Source organism: Pan troglodytes, chromosome 3, assembly GCF_028858775.2.
Source record: "Pan troglodytes isolate AG18354 chromosome 3, NHGRI_mPanTro3-v2.0_pri, whole genome shotgun sequence".
Classification (NCBI taxonomy): domain Eukaryota; kingdom Metazoa; phylum Chordata; class Mammalia; order Primates; family Hominidae; genus Pan; species Pan troglodytes.
Window position 1 is genome coordinate 104,606,771 of NC_072401.2, and position 16,959 is coordinate 104,623,729.

At 33.7% G+C, this 16,959-nt stretch overlaps 1 protein-coding gene across 16 annotated transcripts in view; it reads right to left on the bottom strand.

Annotated features, from left to right (window-relative positions):
* Positions 1 to 16,959, bottom strand: part of CENPE (centromere protein E) — a 92,857-nt gene that overhangs the window by 40,138 nt on the left and 35,760 nt on the right. For 11 of the 16 annotated variants that reach the window (XM_063808987.1, XM_009448085.5, XM_009448079.5 and 8 more), the window contains 12 exons: positions 15,580 to 15,702; positions 15,331 to 15,496; positions 14,869 to 15,023; positions 13,270 to 13,584; positions 12,874 to 13,146; positions 12,560 to 12,718; positions 7,310 to 7,513; positions 5,481 to 5,639; positions 3,379 to 3,669; positions 3,105 to 3,260; positions 1,607 to 1,897; positions 80 to 358 (listed from right to left, as the gene is read on the bottom strand). In XM_063808987.1, coding sequence (XP_063665057.1) covers positions 80 to 358; positions 1,607 to 1,897; positions 3,105 to 3,260; positions 3,379 to 3,669; positions 5,481 to 5,639; positions 7,310 to 7,513; positions 12,560 to 12,718; positions 12,874 to 13,146; positions 13,270 to 13,584; positions 14,869 to 15,023; positions 15,331 to 15,496; positions 15,580 to 15,702 — 2,571 coding nt within the window. The remainder of the gene's footprint in view (positions 1 to 79; positions 359 to 1,606; positions 1,898 to 3,104; positions 3,261 to 3,378; positions 3,670 to 5,480; positions 5,640 to 7,309; positions 7,514 to 12,559; positions 12,719 to 12,873; positions 13,147 to 13,269; positions 13,585 to 14,868; positions 15,024 to 15,330; positions 15,497 to 15,579; positions 15,703 to 16,959) is intronic. The other 5 variants (XM_063808988.1, XM_054683240.2, XM_054683241.2 and 2 more) reach the window with 1 other exon arrangement.

Genomic DNA, 16,959 nt, shown 5'->3' on the forward strand with positions numbered 1-16,959 from the left:
CTTTCCAAATATTTAGGGTTTATAATAATATTTGGTTACAAAATATTTTTTAAAAACATGGTGAAAAGATGAAACCTACTTTAGCTACAATTTCTTTTATGTTTTCTTTGAGCTGGTCACTTTCAGATTGAAGAACTTCTTGTAGCCTCTGTAGGTCATCTTTCTCCTTAGCTACAGATTTCATTTCATCATGACTTTCTTGAAGTCTTTTGGACAATCCGAGCATTTCTATTTCTATCCTTAGTAGTGCTGAATCTTTGGGTTTGAATTGCTCCATCTCACTCACGATTTTGGTAGTTTCATTGTGTTTTTCTTTCATATTTAAGGACTGTTCTTGTTTGCTTTGAGACTCCTGGATCTTAAGAGAATCATAAAACAGTACAGTTGATATCCAGAGATATTGTGTTTTAGGGGAAAATAAATCAGGATGCTTTCTAAAACAATTAAGGCAGGATTCAATGCCTCATTTACAGAGCAATCTCTCCATTCTCCCACTCTTCCATTATTCAGGCATTTAATGCTTTTTAAAAATTGAGGTCTCACTGTGTTGTCAGCATCTCATTCGAGGCTGGAGACAAAATGATGAGACTTACAGGATCTCTCTCTTTTTGAGACTTATACTTCAAAGACAAAGATAGATATGATGTTGAATCTTACCAAATAGAGATGCTGGCTTCTCCTACAGCCCAAGTGTCAAATATAATCTATTGTGAATGATAGGAAGGGATTCCTAGAGGAGAAAGCTTTAACTGAGATCTGAAGGATGAGAGCATTAGTTAGGCAAAAAGGAGTATGGAGGTACTGCAGGTAGAGAGACCTGAGAATCTGAAAGCCATGAGCTGAGGAAGAGAGTTGCTGGAGAACAAAGAATAGGAAGAAGAATGAATTGAAATAAGACCGGCAAGATCTGCACCTAGGGCCTCATAGGCCACATAAAGGATCCTGGTCTTTATTTAAAAAGTAGCAATAAGATATTAAAAGAATGTAAGAAAGGATCACTTAGGCTTAGTATAGAAACTGGATTAGATAAGTCTAAGAATGAGTGTGGGAAGACCAGTTAGGAGGCTACTGCAGATAGCCAGGGAAAGAAATGATGTTGACTTGGATTAGGGTGGTGGCAGTATGGAGAGATAAGCAGGATGACTTTTAAAATACACACTCAAATCAATAAGATTTGGTGACTGGATTACAGAATAAGCAGAGAAGGAGGCATATTAGTAGGGATAGCTCCCAGATTTCTGACTAAAACAATGAGAAAGCACAGTAGTGCTTTATGAAACATTAAAGGAACAGGTTTAAAAAAGAAAATAAAACAATCTCATATTTGGTTTTACCCTTTCTTGTAATTTAGAATTATTTTTTCTAAATTATTTTTTGAATATTTAAGAAAACAGTTCTTTTCTCTGAAACATCTTCTCTCTGTTTCAATACCTTCTTGGTATTCAAGAGCAATTTTTAATTGTTCTGTTTCTAGTCATTTCATGATTAAGAGACATTAAAAAAACTGGTAACATAATTATAATACAAACATTATAACTATAACACAAACACAAGCCTTGATTCTTATAAGACACTTGTTAAAATGGGAGGAAAACATGAAACTTACTTTAGCCAAAGTTTCTCTAATGTGTTCTTTCAGCTGGTCATGTTTAACTTCAAGGGCTTCTTTAATCGTTTTAAGGTTGTCTCTTTCCTTGGTTAGAGATTTTATCTCTTCCTGACTTTCTTGAAATTTTTCATTCAACCTGAGCCTTTCCATTTCTATTCTTGCCAGTGTTGTTGAGTCCTTGGTTGTGGACTGTTCTGTTAATAACTCCAGTTCATTCATTGTTTCCTGAGTCTCACTGACTTCTTTCACATTAGGAAGTAACTCTTGTTCCTCATGAAGCACTGGGATCTTAGGACATTCATAAAATACCAAGGTTACTATCAGGAGATTATGATCATAATTTTTTTTTTTTTTTTTTTTTGAGACGGATCTCACTGTTGCCCAGGTGGGAGTGCAGTGGCGCAATCTCAGTTCACTGCAACCTCTGCCTCCTGGGTTCAAGAGATTCTCCTGTCTCAGTCTCCTGAGTAGCTGGGATTACAGGTGTGTGCTACCATGCCTGGCTAATTTTTGTATTTTTAGTAGAGACGGGGTTTCACCATGTTGGCCAGGCTGGTCTCAAACTCCTGACCTCAGGTGATCTGCCTGCCTTGGCCTCCCAAAGTGCTGGGATTACAGGTGTGAGCCACCGCATCCCGCTGGCTATTATCATAAATTTTTAAAGGGAAAAGATCAGGATACTTTTCACAGCAAGGAAAGTCATCTTGAACCCTCAGGCCTACCTTGGATCACAAACTGCTCGTTATTCATTTTCCCTCAATTCCTGCTAAAGCTATTCATGACTTTTCCGGGTCATATTCTGTCATACTTGTCTTTCTTTCTAGCTTAGACCCAAAGTGAACCAATTATACTTTGCTAGCAGTCTGTTTCATACTTCTTATTTCTCCACTAGTTTCCAAATGCTATAAGAGAAAAACCATAGCTGAGCAAACTATATCCCAATAAATGTATGATCTCCATTTTCAGATGGGCTCCAATGCTATGTCTCAATTTTTCTATGTGTATAGATTGATTTCTCTTTCCATGATAAATTAGTGGTACCATGTAATTTTGCATATTTCAGCATTTACCATATTGGAATTAAGGGATTTTCTTTCTAGTTTATAATGGGGGGAAAGAACAATGTCTTATTTATATCTACAGTCTCAATGTCTGGCATGGAGTAGGCTTTTAATATAGGTTGGCCCAGTAATCCCAGTGTTTCACTTTCTCCATAGCATTTACCACTATTTAATGTTTTCTTGTTCATTTGATTGCTTATTTATCAGCTACTTTCTTTCACTACAAATGGATCAGAGGGATTTTAGGGGTTTTGTCCACCTTGTTCTCATTGCATTTCTATAACCTAGGAGTGTGCCTGCCACATTAGACACTCGACAAATACTTACCCAGTCAATTAACGAACCACATCCTAGCTACTTCTTACTGCTTATCTTTCCTTCAAAGGAGAAAGGAAGGAAGAAGTGACAAAGGATGAAAGGAATAAAAGACATACCTCTTCTTGTAATTTGGTATGGGATTTTTCTAAGTCCTGAGTATTTACTATTTGAGCTGTCTTCTCAGATATGCTTCTTCTTAGTTCATCAATAGTTTCTTGGTGTTCTTTTAGGTGAATATGAGCAATTTTTAGTTCTTCTTTGGTTTGTAGGCCCTTGGCGAGTGAAATTTAAAGAATATTGTAACATTCTTCCAACATTGCTCCCCTCTTTCCAAGTGGCTCAGATTTTAAAAGAAACACTTAATAGATGAAGGAAAAGGGTATAACTTACTGTAGCTTCAATTTCTCTTATATATCCTCTGAGTTGGTCTCTCTCTGTTTCAAATGACTCCTGTAATTCCTTTAGAACTTTTCTTTCTTTGGTTATAGATTTCACTTCCTCATAATTTTCATTAAGTTTCTGAGCCAACTCAAGCCTCTCTGTTTCCATATGTTCCAATGTCAATTCTTTGTTCTTTAATTCATTCTTTAAATTCTCCATTTCATTAATCTTTTTCTGCATCTCACTCATCTCTTCTTGTACATTAAGAAGCTGTTGCTGTTTTTCTTGGAGTTGCTGGCTCTTAAAATGCACAATTTTTATAATTACCATTTTACTTATATTCTCAAAATTCTTACACAAAATCATTAACAGCCTTGCCTCCTATCAGCATATAAATAGGTAAGTAGCATTAAAAGTAAATGAAACTCACAGGCATAAATGTCTGCAGCGGGTTGAATATTGTCCCACCCAAAATTCATGTCTCCCAGGAACCTCAGAATGTGAACTTATTTGGAAATAGAGTCTTTGCAGATGTAATTGGATTAGGATTGAGACGTGATCCTACTGGAGTAGGTCTTCATTCCAATGAATGTATTTATAAGAGACATAAAAGCACATAGAGAGGCACAGAGAAGGAGGTCATGTGAAGCAGTTACAAGCCAAGGAATACGAAGGGTAGCTGGGAGACACTGGAAGCTAGGAAGAAGTAAGGAATGATTCTTCCTTAGAGCCTTCAGAGGGAATATGGTATTGCTGACACTTAAATTTGGACTTCTAGGACTCAGAACTGTGACAGAATATGTCTCTATTGTAAGCCATCAAGTTTACAGCAATTTGCTATGGCAGCCCTAGGAAACTGATACAGGCTGATTAAGGAGATAAACTGATTAAAGAGATAAGGGGAAGATGAGATAAAGTAAAAAAGCAAAGAGACTAATTAAATATACAAATACAGCTACCAAATAACTATAATTCCTCATCCTCTTAAAAACTTTTGGAGAATTTATTTTCACTTCCAATAAGATGCTTATGGGTGGCTCCTCCAAATACTGAGACATTAACCTTCACAGGCTGTTGATTTTACCATTTTTATAGGAGTATGAAACAGACATAAGGTTTTTGTAAACTCAATTAGGTGAGATAGTGAAAGGGATCAGAATTAAAAGAAAACACATATTAAGAAAAAAACAGGCTGGGCATGATGGCTCACACCTGTAATCCTAGCACTTTGGGAGGCTGAGGCAGGAAGACTGCTTGAGCCCAGGAGTTTGAGACCAGCCTGGGCAACATAGTGAGACCTCGTTTCTACCAAAAATACAACAATTAGCTGGGTGTTGTGGCACAGCTAATTTAGTCTCAGCTACTCGGGAGGCTGAAGTGGGAGGACTGCCTGAACCCAGGGGGGGTTGAGGCTACAGTGAGCTGTGATCATGCCACTGTACTCCAGCCTGGGTGACAGAGTGAGACCCTGTCTCAAAAAAAAAAAAAGAGGAAAGAAAAAAGAAAAAATATTCCACAGAATAATAACAGAACCGTACTATATTATCTATTATGCAAGTGGCACTGCCCTTAGCTTATATAGAAAGATCTCTATGGGTGCATTTTAGAATCTCTTGGGAACTACAGCTGTTACAGGGGTCTTAGCTCTTACACAAATATCCCAATAACACCTAGCTTCTATATAAGAAATGATTCGGGAAACTGCAAACATCTAAGAGATGGTAATAGTGATAAATCTTACATTTCAAAATGACTAATGCATCTCTGCAAGGAAAGAATCTTTGTTTTGTTGGCTAATATATCTCAAGTGCCCAGAACAGTGCGTGGCCCATGACAGTGCTCAATAAATATTTGATGAATGAATACATCATATGATTTGTTTAAATGATACAAAGCCCTCTCTCACCTAAAGACTCTGGAATAATATAATCCTCATAAGGTATGTTAGTTTAGATCTCAGTGTAAGTTGAAATCGTCTAAAATACTAGCATTGAAATATGTTCATTTGGATGGTATGTGCTATTTCTGGATTTAGGTCTACAGAAATAAAAATTACCAAAAAAAAAGTTTAGTTAGAAAAAATGGCCAGGGAAATAACTTTAAAAATTCACCTTTTCCTTTAGTTTTTCTTCGACTTCTGCCAGTCTGTCACAGGTCCTAGAAAGCTCTTCTTCTTTCTTTATGGCATGGTTCTTTTCTTGTGCAACTATCTGTTGTTGCTTTTTAAGTTCATCTCCAAGAAGTCTTAACTCTTCCTGGTTTTCAATGGTCTAGAAAGAAAAAAAAAAGTTGAGATTAAAGTAAATATTAGCTAACATTTATGAAATCAGGTAAAACATCAGCATTTCTCTCGGTCTGCAAATGAAGAAATCAGGGAAAACTATATAGGAAAAGACAAATTTCAAAAAAGAAAGTCCTTAATTTAATAATATAAGATGCCAAGAATCTGCTTTTTATACTGTTTCTTTACTGCTCAATTTACATTCCTACCATGAGAATTAGAATTGGATTTAACATTCTATCATGAGAGCTTAGCTTATTTCTACCTTTAAGCCAAAAGAGACTTTTTCTGAGCTATCACTGAGTAATAAGGAGACTATAGCTATAGTTTTTTCAAACACTGGGATGGCTTTGGTTTTAGCACCGATCACTGCCAGCGAGCTCAAAATGGCAGCCACCCTCTGCTAGCATGACTTGGGCTGATCCTGGTTATTAGGCTCACACAGTGACATTCTCACGTATCAAGACCACAAAAACATAACAAGCCAGAGACTGAGAAGAAAATACCGTTGTTTGTTTGTGTGCTTATTTACATTCTGCTCTTTTGATGAAGGAGACAATCCCCAAAACTTATAAAATTAAAACAATACAAATGGTCGCATTCTACTATGATCCACAGTGAACTTCTCCAAATATTTATTTAAACTTATACACATTATATCACCCCTAAACATAGAAAACCTAAGTGTGAAAATATTGGCAGACATCAACAACAAACAATTAAAAATAAAATTTAAAAATTATGGCAGCAAAAAAAAGAGAAACATTTAGGAACAAATTTAATAAAATATTAAAAGACCTATACACTGAAAATCTACAACATACCTCTTTGAGAACAGACAAATTACAGAAGAAGATATACAATGGTCTAGAAGCACAAGAAAAAATGTTCAACATCTTTAGTCATTAGGGAAAGGCAAATTAAAACAACAGTCTGCACACCCATTAGAATGGCTAAAATTAAAAGCACCAATAAATATGAAGTGTTGGTGAAGAAGGATGTTTGAGCCACCAGAATTCTCTTAATTTGCTAATGGGAATGTAAAATGATATAATTACTTTGGAAATCAGTCTAGCAAATTCTCATCAAGTTAAACATATTCTTCCCTGTGACACAGCAATTCCATTTAGATATTTACCTTAAGTAAATAAAGATATGTAAATAAAAAGAGTTGTACAAGAATGTTTACAGTAGTTTTATTCAAAATAGCCAAATACTGAACGGAACCCAAATTTCCATCAATAGGAAAAAGAATAAAAAAATTATGGCGTATTAATACAATGAACTATTCCTTGGCAGTAAAAGGGAGTGTAGAAAGTCAAACATAAGAGACTACATACTGTATGATTCTATTTGTATAAAGCTCTAGAAGAGACAAATGATTTAAGGTGAACATATCAGGACTGATAATCTGGCGGGGAGGAGGTGATGAGGGTCTGTGATAGGGGTGTGAGGAAACTTTCTGGGGGTGATGGAAACATCTTCTATCTTGACTAGGGTGAAGAGGAAATGGGTAGAGACATTTGTTAAAAGTCGTCAGACCATACACTTCCACCAGATACATTTATTGTATATAAATTATACCTCAATAAAGTTGATAAAAATCTGAAACAAATGAAGACAAAAAGGTAATGCCAAGTATACAGTGCTAAGTCCTACCATTTCAATATTTTCCTTTAGGTCAGTCTTCAATTGTTCCTTTTCTGCTATAACACTCTCTAACATTTGTTGGAGTTCATTTTTCTCCTGTATTAAAGAAAATATCTTCCTTTGTTGCTTAATTATCTCATTATCCTTAACATCTGCAGTTAGTGTTTGGGTATTTTTAGCTTCCAAATCCTGTTTTTTATCTATGCCAACCATCTAAAACATAAACACATTACAGAAGAATTTCTTAAGTAGTTAACAACAACTTAAAAAAATAATAAAAATAGCCAACACATCTATTATGTGCCAGGTACTATTCTCATATCTTAACACATTTAATCTTGACAGTAACTTTATGAGGTAGGTATTACCATAATCTTCATTTGACAGATGAGGAAACTGAACTGGAGAGAGGTAAAGTCACTTGCCCAAGGTCACTCAGAGGTTTAGCTAGGTTTTGAATCCAAGTGATCTGGCTCCAAAGTTTGTACTCTTATGTCTGTTCACTAATCAGAACAATATGGACAACTATAAATATTAATAATTGTCTTCACGTATGATAGGTTAACATGATTCTGCATGTTTACTTATTTCAATGACATTAATACATTAATTAAAGGATATCTGCCTTTAGTTTGTACATATCTTCCATAAATATTTTCCAAGTTTCATTCTAGTAGTAGTTTGTTTATTTACTACTAAAGGAGTAAGCAATCTTGAACTCTATCACTTTATCTATTTCCTCCTAAAAGCTGGGAATCATTCCCTGTCTCCCACTCCCTGCAAATCTTTATTTTCAGAGGCAGCCCTACTTACAAAAGGCTGGAGTTTTATTATATGTAGGGGGCTAAATAATTTTGATAGAGATCTATTTCGTAAGGGTGAAATTCATCTTTTCTTAATATATGTATATTTTATATACTGCTTAAGAAAAATGTTATATAAATTCATTTATTCATAAATAAGTCACGACCAAATGTAACGTAATACGTGAACTTATTGGTAAAGGGAGACAGAGACTGAAATTACTATTGCTGGTACAAATTTAGGGTATTATTATATAACATTACACTAGTTCAGCAAACAGCTCCATATTGCCTTACACAGGTATTTAAAAGTTTTTATAATAATCTATAATCACATTAGAAAACAATAGAAAAACAAAGAATAAAAATCATCCACTGTCACCAACTTCACACAACAAACTATTAGAATTCTGGTAAATTTACTTCTGGAGTTTTTTCCATTAAAGGTTTTTTTTTTTTTGTTTTTGTTTTTTTTAAACATAGCTATTATAATGAATTTATATGTGTGATTCTTTTTAGTTTTTATCTTTTCCACTTAGATCATATGTATTTTCACATGCTGTTATGTAACCTACAAATAATTTTTAGCAGCTGCTTGATTCTCTAGAGTAGATATAAACTGTACTTTATTTAGCAACCCCCTTATTGTTGGCAATATGCATGAGCTTCTAGAAGATAACGGTGAACACAGCGCTAACTACATGAGAAATTAAGGTAGGGAACACATAGTCTTTTGGGACTAGTCTGTTAGATATTATAATTCAGAATCTCCTATCTTTCAAATACAAAGCAGATTGAGACAAAATTTTCTGTAATGATAGCCAAGGTTTATTTCAAATCTGAACTCAGCCTAGAAGGTACTTCAACTACCACAGTTATGAATAAAATCTAATAGATCTAATTATTAAATAAAAAATTATTAGAACATGTGAAAAAGGAAAAAAAATTGTCCTTTATATAAGAATAAGCTTACTAATCATAAAATATTTTTGTTGAGATACATTAAAAATACTGCATTTCCAGAAACAGACACATCAAGTAGGACTAAAAATGAGCATTCCAAGGAGATTCATGATAGACCTGCTAGTGCAGCTCTCTGGTGCCTAGATGAACAGGGAAGCACCTGGAAATCCCCATTTCCACTCTTTTATTCCCATGGCAGATTCCAGCATGAGCATGATACAAGACCAAATTGATCTCAGCCTTCCATCCCAGACTTTAGGATCCCTGATGAACAGAATGGCCTCAGAAAAGCCCCAGCTACATCCTTTTATCAACATGGATAAATGACTCCTGCATATACTTGGTAACATAGGATCTTAGCTGTTCCCAGTGAGTATAACTCTACTCTTCCCTTCATCTTCTATTGTCTCTATAACTGCATTTTGGATTTGTTTAAAACAGTTATTGATTGCCATATATTATTGTCAAAAGTCTACTAAAAAAACTTTCCCATCATAAAAGTGGAAGTTATTATTTCTTTCTTTTTTTTTAGACAGGGTCTCACTCTGTCGCCCAGGCTGGAGTGCTGCAGCATGATCTGGGCTCACTGCAGCCTCAACCTTCCTGGGCTCAGGTGATCCTCCTACCTCAGCCTCCTGAGTGGCTGAGACTACAGGTGCATTGCTACCACGCCTGGCTAATTTTTGTATTTTTTTGTAGAGACAAGGTTTCACCATGTTGCCCAGGTCGGTCTTGAACTCCTGGACTCAAGCAATCTGCCCACCTTGGCCTCTGAAAGTGCTAGGATTACAGGCATAAGCCATTGTGTTGAGGGTAAATTTCAAATTGAGGTCAAATGTCTTTGGCCTATGGTTATTCCAAATTATAAATAAGCTGAGAACATAAGATACAGAAAAAGTGAGAGAGAACTAAAGCATAAGGAGATGGAAATAAAAAAAAAGTTCCATTTTCCAAGGCAGTATTTTGCCCTGGAGTAAATGGAGGAAAATGCAGCTCATTTTATAGAAGTAATATATAAATGTACGGATATTTATTTATATCAATTGGATCTTACTGAATTATTTTGAAATGTGTATTTGCTTTTATTTAATAATGTATTCTGTTAAAAATGCATGACTGTACAACATCAGTTGCATTTCTGTACACTAACAATGAATGATCCAAAGAAGAAATTAAGACAATTTTATGTATAATAGCATCAAAAAAGAACAAAATACTAAGAATAAACTTAACCAAGGAGGTGAAAGACTTATCTGCTGAAAACTGTAAATGTTGCTGAGAAGAAATTAAAGAAGACACAAATGGTAAGACATCCCGTGTTCATGGATTAGAAGACAATATTTTTAAGACATCAATACTACCAAACAATCTACCGTTTAATGTAATCCCTATCAAAATCCCAATGGTGTCTTTTGCAGAATTAGAAAAATCTACCCTAAGATTAACATAGAATCTTAAAGGGCCCCAAATAGGGAAAAGAATCTTGAAAAAGAAGAACAAAGTTGGAGGTCTTGTACTTCCTGATTTCAAAACTTATAAAGCTACAGTAATCAAAAGAATGTGGTGCTAGCATAAAGACAGACATATAAACCATTGGAACAGAATAGAAAGACCAGAAATTAATGCTTGTGTATATGGTCACGGTATCTTCAACAAGGATGCCAAGACTACTCAATGGGGACAGGATGATCTTTTCAAAAAATGGTGTTGGGAAAACAATAGCCACACACAAAAGAACGAAGTTGTACCCTGACCTTACACTATATATACAAATAAATGCAAAATGGATTACAGGCCTAAACGTAAGAGTGAAAATTACAAAACTCTTAGAAGAAAACATAAGGGAATAGATTCATGATAAGGGTCTTGGCAATGATTTCTTGGATATGACACCAAAACACAGGCAACAAGAGTAAAAATAAATAAACTTGACTACATTGAAATTAAAAACTTCTGTGTATCAAAGGATACAATCAACAGAGTAAAAAGACAGCTGATGGAATGGGAGGAAATTTTTGCAATATTGCATATAACTGATAAAGGGGTAATATTCAGAAGTATAAAGAACTCCTACAACTCAATGACAAAAATCAAACAACCCAATATAAAAATGGGAAAAGACTTAAATAGACATTTCTGCAAGGAAGATAAACAAATGGCCAAAAAGCACACGAAGACGTTCAACATCACTAATCATTAGGAAAATGCAACTCAAAACCACGATGAGATACTGCCTCACATCCATTAGGATGGCTACTATCAAAAAAAAAACAAAAACAGAAAATAGTGTGTTGGCAAAGGTGCATATAAACCAGAACACTTATGTCCTGTTGGTGGGAATTAAAATGGTGCAGCTGTTATGGAAAACATTATGGTGCTTTCTCAAAAAATTAAAAATAGAATTACCATATAACCTAGCAATTCCACTTCTGGATATATATATCCAAAATAACTGAAAGCAGGGTTTTGAAGAGATATTTGTTCACCCACATTCATAGGAGCTTTATTCACAACAGCCAATAATGGGTAGAAGCAACCCAAGTGTCCATGATGGATGCATAGATAAGCAAACTGTGGCATATACATATAATGGAAATTTACTCACAAAAAGGAAGGAAATTCTAACACATGCTACAACATGGATGAAGACATTATGCAAAATGAGACAGGTCAGTCACAAAAGATAAATACTGCATGATTCCACTTATATGAGGTACTCAGAGTAGTCAAATTCATAAAGACAGAAAAAAAATGGTGGTAGCCAGGGTCTGTGAGAAGGAAAACTGGGGAGCTGTTGCTCAATGGGTATAGTTTTGGTTTTGCAAGATGAAAAAATTCTGGAAATTGGTTGTATCACAATGTGAATGAATTTTACACTAGTGAAGTATATACTTAAAATGGTTAAGGTGGTAAATTTTATGTTATGTGTATTTACTACCAATTAAAAAAATATATACTACTATATACTATTCCAAGCTATATATTTACAAAAGATTATTTCATCTGTCTCCTATTGAATATTTTAAAATTCTAGCAGTAAATACTCTGGATAAAATAATATGAACTATAATAAAAATGAGACATGTTATTACAAAATTACTGTTACCAATATATCTTAGAGGTGTTGTGGGAAAGTAGAAAAGAATACTGTTAATAAATGAAACCCTGGTATAACGTTATAAGGCAATCCCCCCTGCAATGGACTGAATTTTAAACTCTAAGCAAGTTTAGTATAGTAAATCTGACATAAAATAAGTATCAGCTATGCAAAATTTGGACTAATACATTTTTGGGCCCTTTCCCTTTCTAATTGATTATAAACATATTCTATCCTAAGTTATTTCAAAGGCATTAGGGATAAGCTTGTAAAATTATTGTTAGTTATTACCATTGTGAGTAACAAATGAAATTGAGAATATTATGTGTTTAAGTATTTGAGGTTAAAGAGTATATATACAAGTATATGAAAACTCTGAAAATAAACACCCTTTACCTTTTGCTGAAATTCATCTTTAGTTTCTCCTGTATTTTCCTCCACATGCAAATTCCTGGAAACTTCCTCAGAAATTTCCGATTTTAGTGTATTAATTGTTTCTTGATGTTGTTTCAGAGACTCGAGAGCATTTCGTAATTGTTCTTGAGTATCTATGTTCTTTGTTAGAGAAATATAAAAACAATTTCCATTAGAATATGAAACAAAATTATTTTGTAGCTACTACATAACATAATCATAAATAATAAATGATGGCCTCTGCAATGTTTTTAAAAGTCTCCAATTTTTCAAAGTTTAATCAATCAAAACCTTACCATGTTTACAGTATCGTGAATATCACTTTTGAGTTGGTCCCTCTCAATTTGCAAGCTTTCTTGGAGTTGTTTTAGGTCATCTTTTTCTTGAGTTAAAGTTTTTACTTCTTCTAAAGTTTGCTGCAGTTTCTCAGTAATCAGTGTTTTCTCCCTTTCTACAGTTTGCAGTGTAGAATCTCTATTTTCTAATTGTTCCTTTAGCTGTTCCATCTCATTTAGTCTTTCTTGAACCTCACGTGTTTTCTCCTGAAGTTCTTGGGTCTTGTAAGAAAGCTTTAAAAAAGAAAAAGTAAATGTCACACAGTAAAAGCAGAGCAGTCTGAGGCATACATATACACAGAAACCAAAACCCCAGAAGACTAAGGAGCATTTCTCAAAATAGCATCTTGTACCAACCTCGGTCTTCAAAGCACCCAAACTCGAATCAAATTTTTGGGCTTCTTTAGAGAGATTAACTATTTCCTGATTCATTCTCTCATTCTCCTCAAGGACCATCTTATACTTTTGCTCAAAGTCCATATGAAGGGTTTTGAAATTTTGGAATTCTTGATCAGTGCTTTTATAATTCGACTGGGTAGTTGCTAGGTCATCTTTTGTTTTCCCAATTTCTTCAAGTAAACTTTGAACTCTACTCTCCTTATGAACTACTTCAGAAAACAATTTATCTTTTTCTGATGTTATTATATGGAGCTCTTCAGATTTGTCATGTATCTATGGAAAAGAAATAAAATTTAGGGATGTTAGCAACATATGATTCACTGAAGCAATTTTTAGGAAAAAAAGCTTTCTTTGCAAAAAGAGAAGTTATTTACATTCAGCAAAAAGTTGACTGTGGAAAGGCAATATAGTAGTACTCTTATTGTCACTTTTCCCTAACTCAGCTTGTTTAACTCTACCTTTGATGTTTTATTTTCTAATCTCTTTGTATTCTAGAAAGTAAGGTCTGCATGGAAAATAGTAAAGGCACATAATCAGATTGTCTTTATTTCCTTACCTATCATGCTAAAGTGTTTTCTAACTTTATCATGTGGCAGGCATTTCTCAGAATTTGACATTTTTTTCCCTAAAGGCTTTGAATGCCTCTCAGGTTTCCAAAAACTTAATCAATGAATAATTTAAGTAATGTTTAATCATTTAAAATTATCTTAAGTGGTATGGTCCATGAAAAAAATAAAAATAAAAGTATCACTTAAGTAATATTTAAATAATTACATAATTTAAATAACCCATATCTTGTATATTAACAGTTTAATCACTGTGAAAGATAAGGGCAGAGAGAGATAAGAAAAAAAGAAGAGATAAAGGAGGGACAAAGTAAAGAGGGGCAATACAGCGTGTAGCTACAATCACGGGTTTAGGAGGCAGATTTATGTGGCTCAACTATTAGTTTGATAATGGGTTATTGGGACTAAAAAACTACCTACTTTTGAAGAGTTTATAAGACGAGTAAATGAAATAATGTTTTTGAAGTTCTTTAGCATGATGTTTGCCATACAGTAAGTACTCAAATTTTTGCCATTTTTCTTTTAGACAAGTAGAAAGAAAAACTGGCAGGCCATGGATTTACAGAAACATTCATCAGCCTGCAAGGTTTGCATTAACCTCTAAAACTTTATCAGTGCAACCTCTTTTCCCTCATTACTGTCTTTTATTCAACATAATGATACTACTACTACCAAAAAAATGGTAAAGACTAAGGGTGGGCTGTAATACTGTATAAATGCAACATTTGAGGACTACAGAAATGGCTGCTACATGGATTATATTACTAAGTATACTGTTAAATACACCTTGAAAAAAAATATTTTTAATCTAGTAGCATAAGAACAAATTAGAAGATGAACTATATTCATTTCTATTTCTAACTAGTCAAAACGTTTACAGTATCTCTCTTGTCTGCTAGTTTAAAATAAACTATACCAAAATATTTAAGGCACTATTATCGCAAAGGTTTTTATTTCAAAATAAGGGATAAGTGCTTATAAATGTGTTTACCTCTTTCCTCAGTCTTTCTACTTCAGAAGGTAAAGATTTCAATTCTGAAAGCAAAATGACTTCTTCCCGCAAAGCTTCATTTTCTTCAACTTCTTTATTTAGTTCTTTCTGAAGATCAGTAATCTTTCCTTCCAATTCCAAATTACAGAGCAAATCTAGAAAGTTTTGGTAAATTGTATAAAGATCCAATGTTGCCAAACAGGTAATTTAATTTTTAATTGTCCTTGAATCACCTTTTTTCAGGATCAGGTAAAGTTTATTTGAAAAATAATCCCTTATGATTTGAAACCCATGGAAATCTTTATAAATATTAATACCAAATGAAACTAAAACGTAATATTGAGTTTTTAAAAAGTCAGAGTATAATGAATTTTTAATCATTGAAATATGCTTGTCAAATTGTTTAGGTACATTTCTAGAAGAAGTCAGATTCGAAAAAAGATGTTTAAAATTGCAAAATACCTTTTGGAACTTTGCCATCTATAAGGGAGGTGAGTTTTGTTATCTCATTAAAAGCAGATTGTAATTCTTTCTCCAGATCAACTTGCATTTTCTTTTTTGCCTCCAATTGGCTTTGATATAACTGAATATCATTTTCCATTTGCTTGTATGTAGTTGCAAGTTCTTTCTATTGAGAAAAACATTGCAAATGCACAAAAATACACTGATCATTACAACTACTTTATTATAAATATTACAAAAAATACTTACCATTTTCTCCTTCAGCTCCAGATTTTCACTTCTAAGAAAGGCTGATTCTCTCTTGGCATCAAGGGCTACAGTTTCAGCATCAAACAGAGTCTGCTTCATTTGTTTTGGGTCTTCAATGCTTTCCTAGACAGACGACAAAAGGGGTTCAGTGAAATCTAATTTTCACAGAGTTGGAAAATTGTTAAGAGAACATGTATATAAATGTTAACTCTAGCTAATCAAAAAGCATACAAATATGCTAGTTACCAAATATATAAAAAGAAATCATGTTTTCCTAATAAAAATAATTTTTAAAAATTCTGGTCATATTTTTCAAATTATATAAGCAATATATCAAATTATATAAGCAATGTATCATAATTTAGATCTGTTTCGTTTAAAGGTTAAAACAACTGTTGTTCGGCAAGGCTGATGAAGTTTTCTATGTATTTTTATTTTGAGTTATTCTCTTCAGCACATGATAGGTAAGTGGCTAACAGTTAAATTAAAGATATTAACCCACAAATTGAAAAGGAAAAAGACAAATGATCTAATAGAAAAATAGAGAAATGATATGAACAAGAAACTTACAGATGAGAAAATGCAAATGAAAAATACATGAAAAAAATCTACAACCTCATTTCTAAAGAGAAGTGGCATTTTAATATGACTTTAGCTTATATGAAATCAATGATATGTCCTTGGAAAAAAATTAATAAATTAATACATGAATGAATAAGGAAAAAGAAATAGTAATTTTTAAAAAGTGGGCAGTTCTGCTTGCCACGCTATGAACAGACACTCCAGAATACATAAAAGTGCCTTCCTATCCAGGGCCTCAGAATAGGATGATATGAAATGGTATGAACCCCTTTGAAAAGAATCATTTGTCACAAATAAAAGGCAACAAAAGAATAGAAGGTAACAAAAACTAAAAAACTCAACCGAAAACAGAAGAACAGAAACTAGTCTTTTAAAAGTTCCAGCTAGAAACTGTTATCATAAAAAAAAAAAGTATTAAAAACTGGAACCAAACATATATAAGTAATCAGGTATATTGAAAGCAAACTGAAGCGATTAAATGACATCATCATCAGATTCAATGTTATTTAATGCCAAGATCTTATATCAACTAAAATCATCTAGAGCTATAAAATTATGAAAAAATATCCCAGTTTAATATTTAAGATCTTGACTATACACTACTGCATGCATTTGTATAAAACTACTGAAAAAAATTCAGAATTTTAAAATTTTACTGATTTTTTTTTTTTTTGGAGACAGAGTCTTGCTCTGTTGCCCAGGCTGGAATGCAATGGCATGATCTCGGCTCATTGCAGCCTCAACCTCCCAGGCTCAAGCAATCCTGCCACCTCAGTTACCCAAGTAGCTGGCAGTACC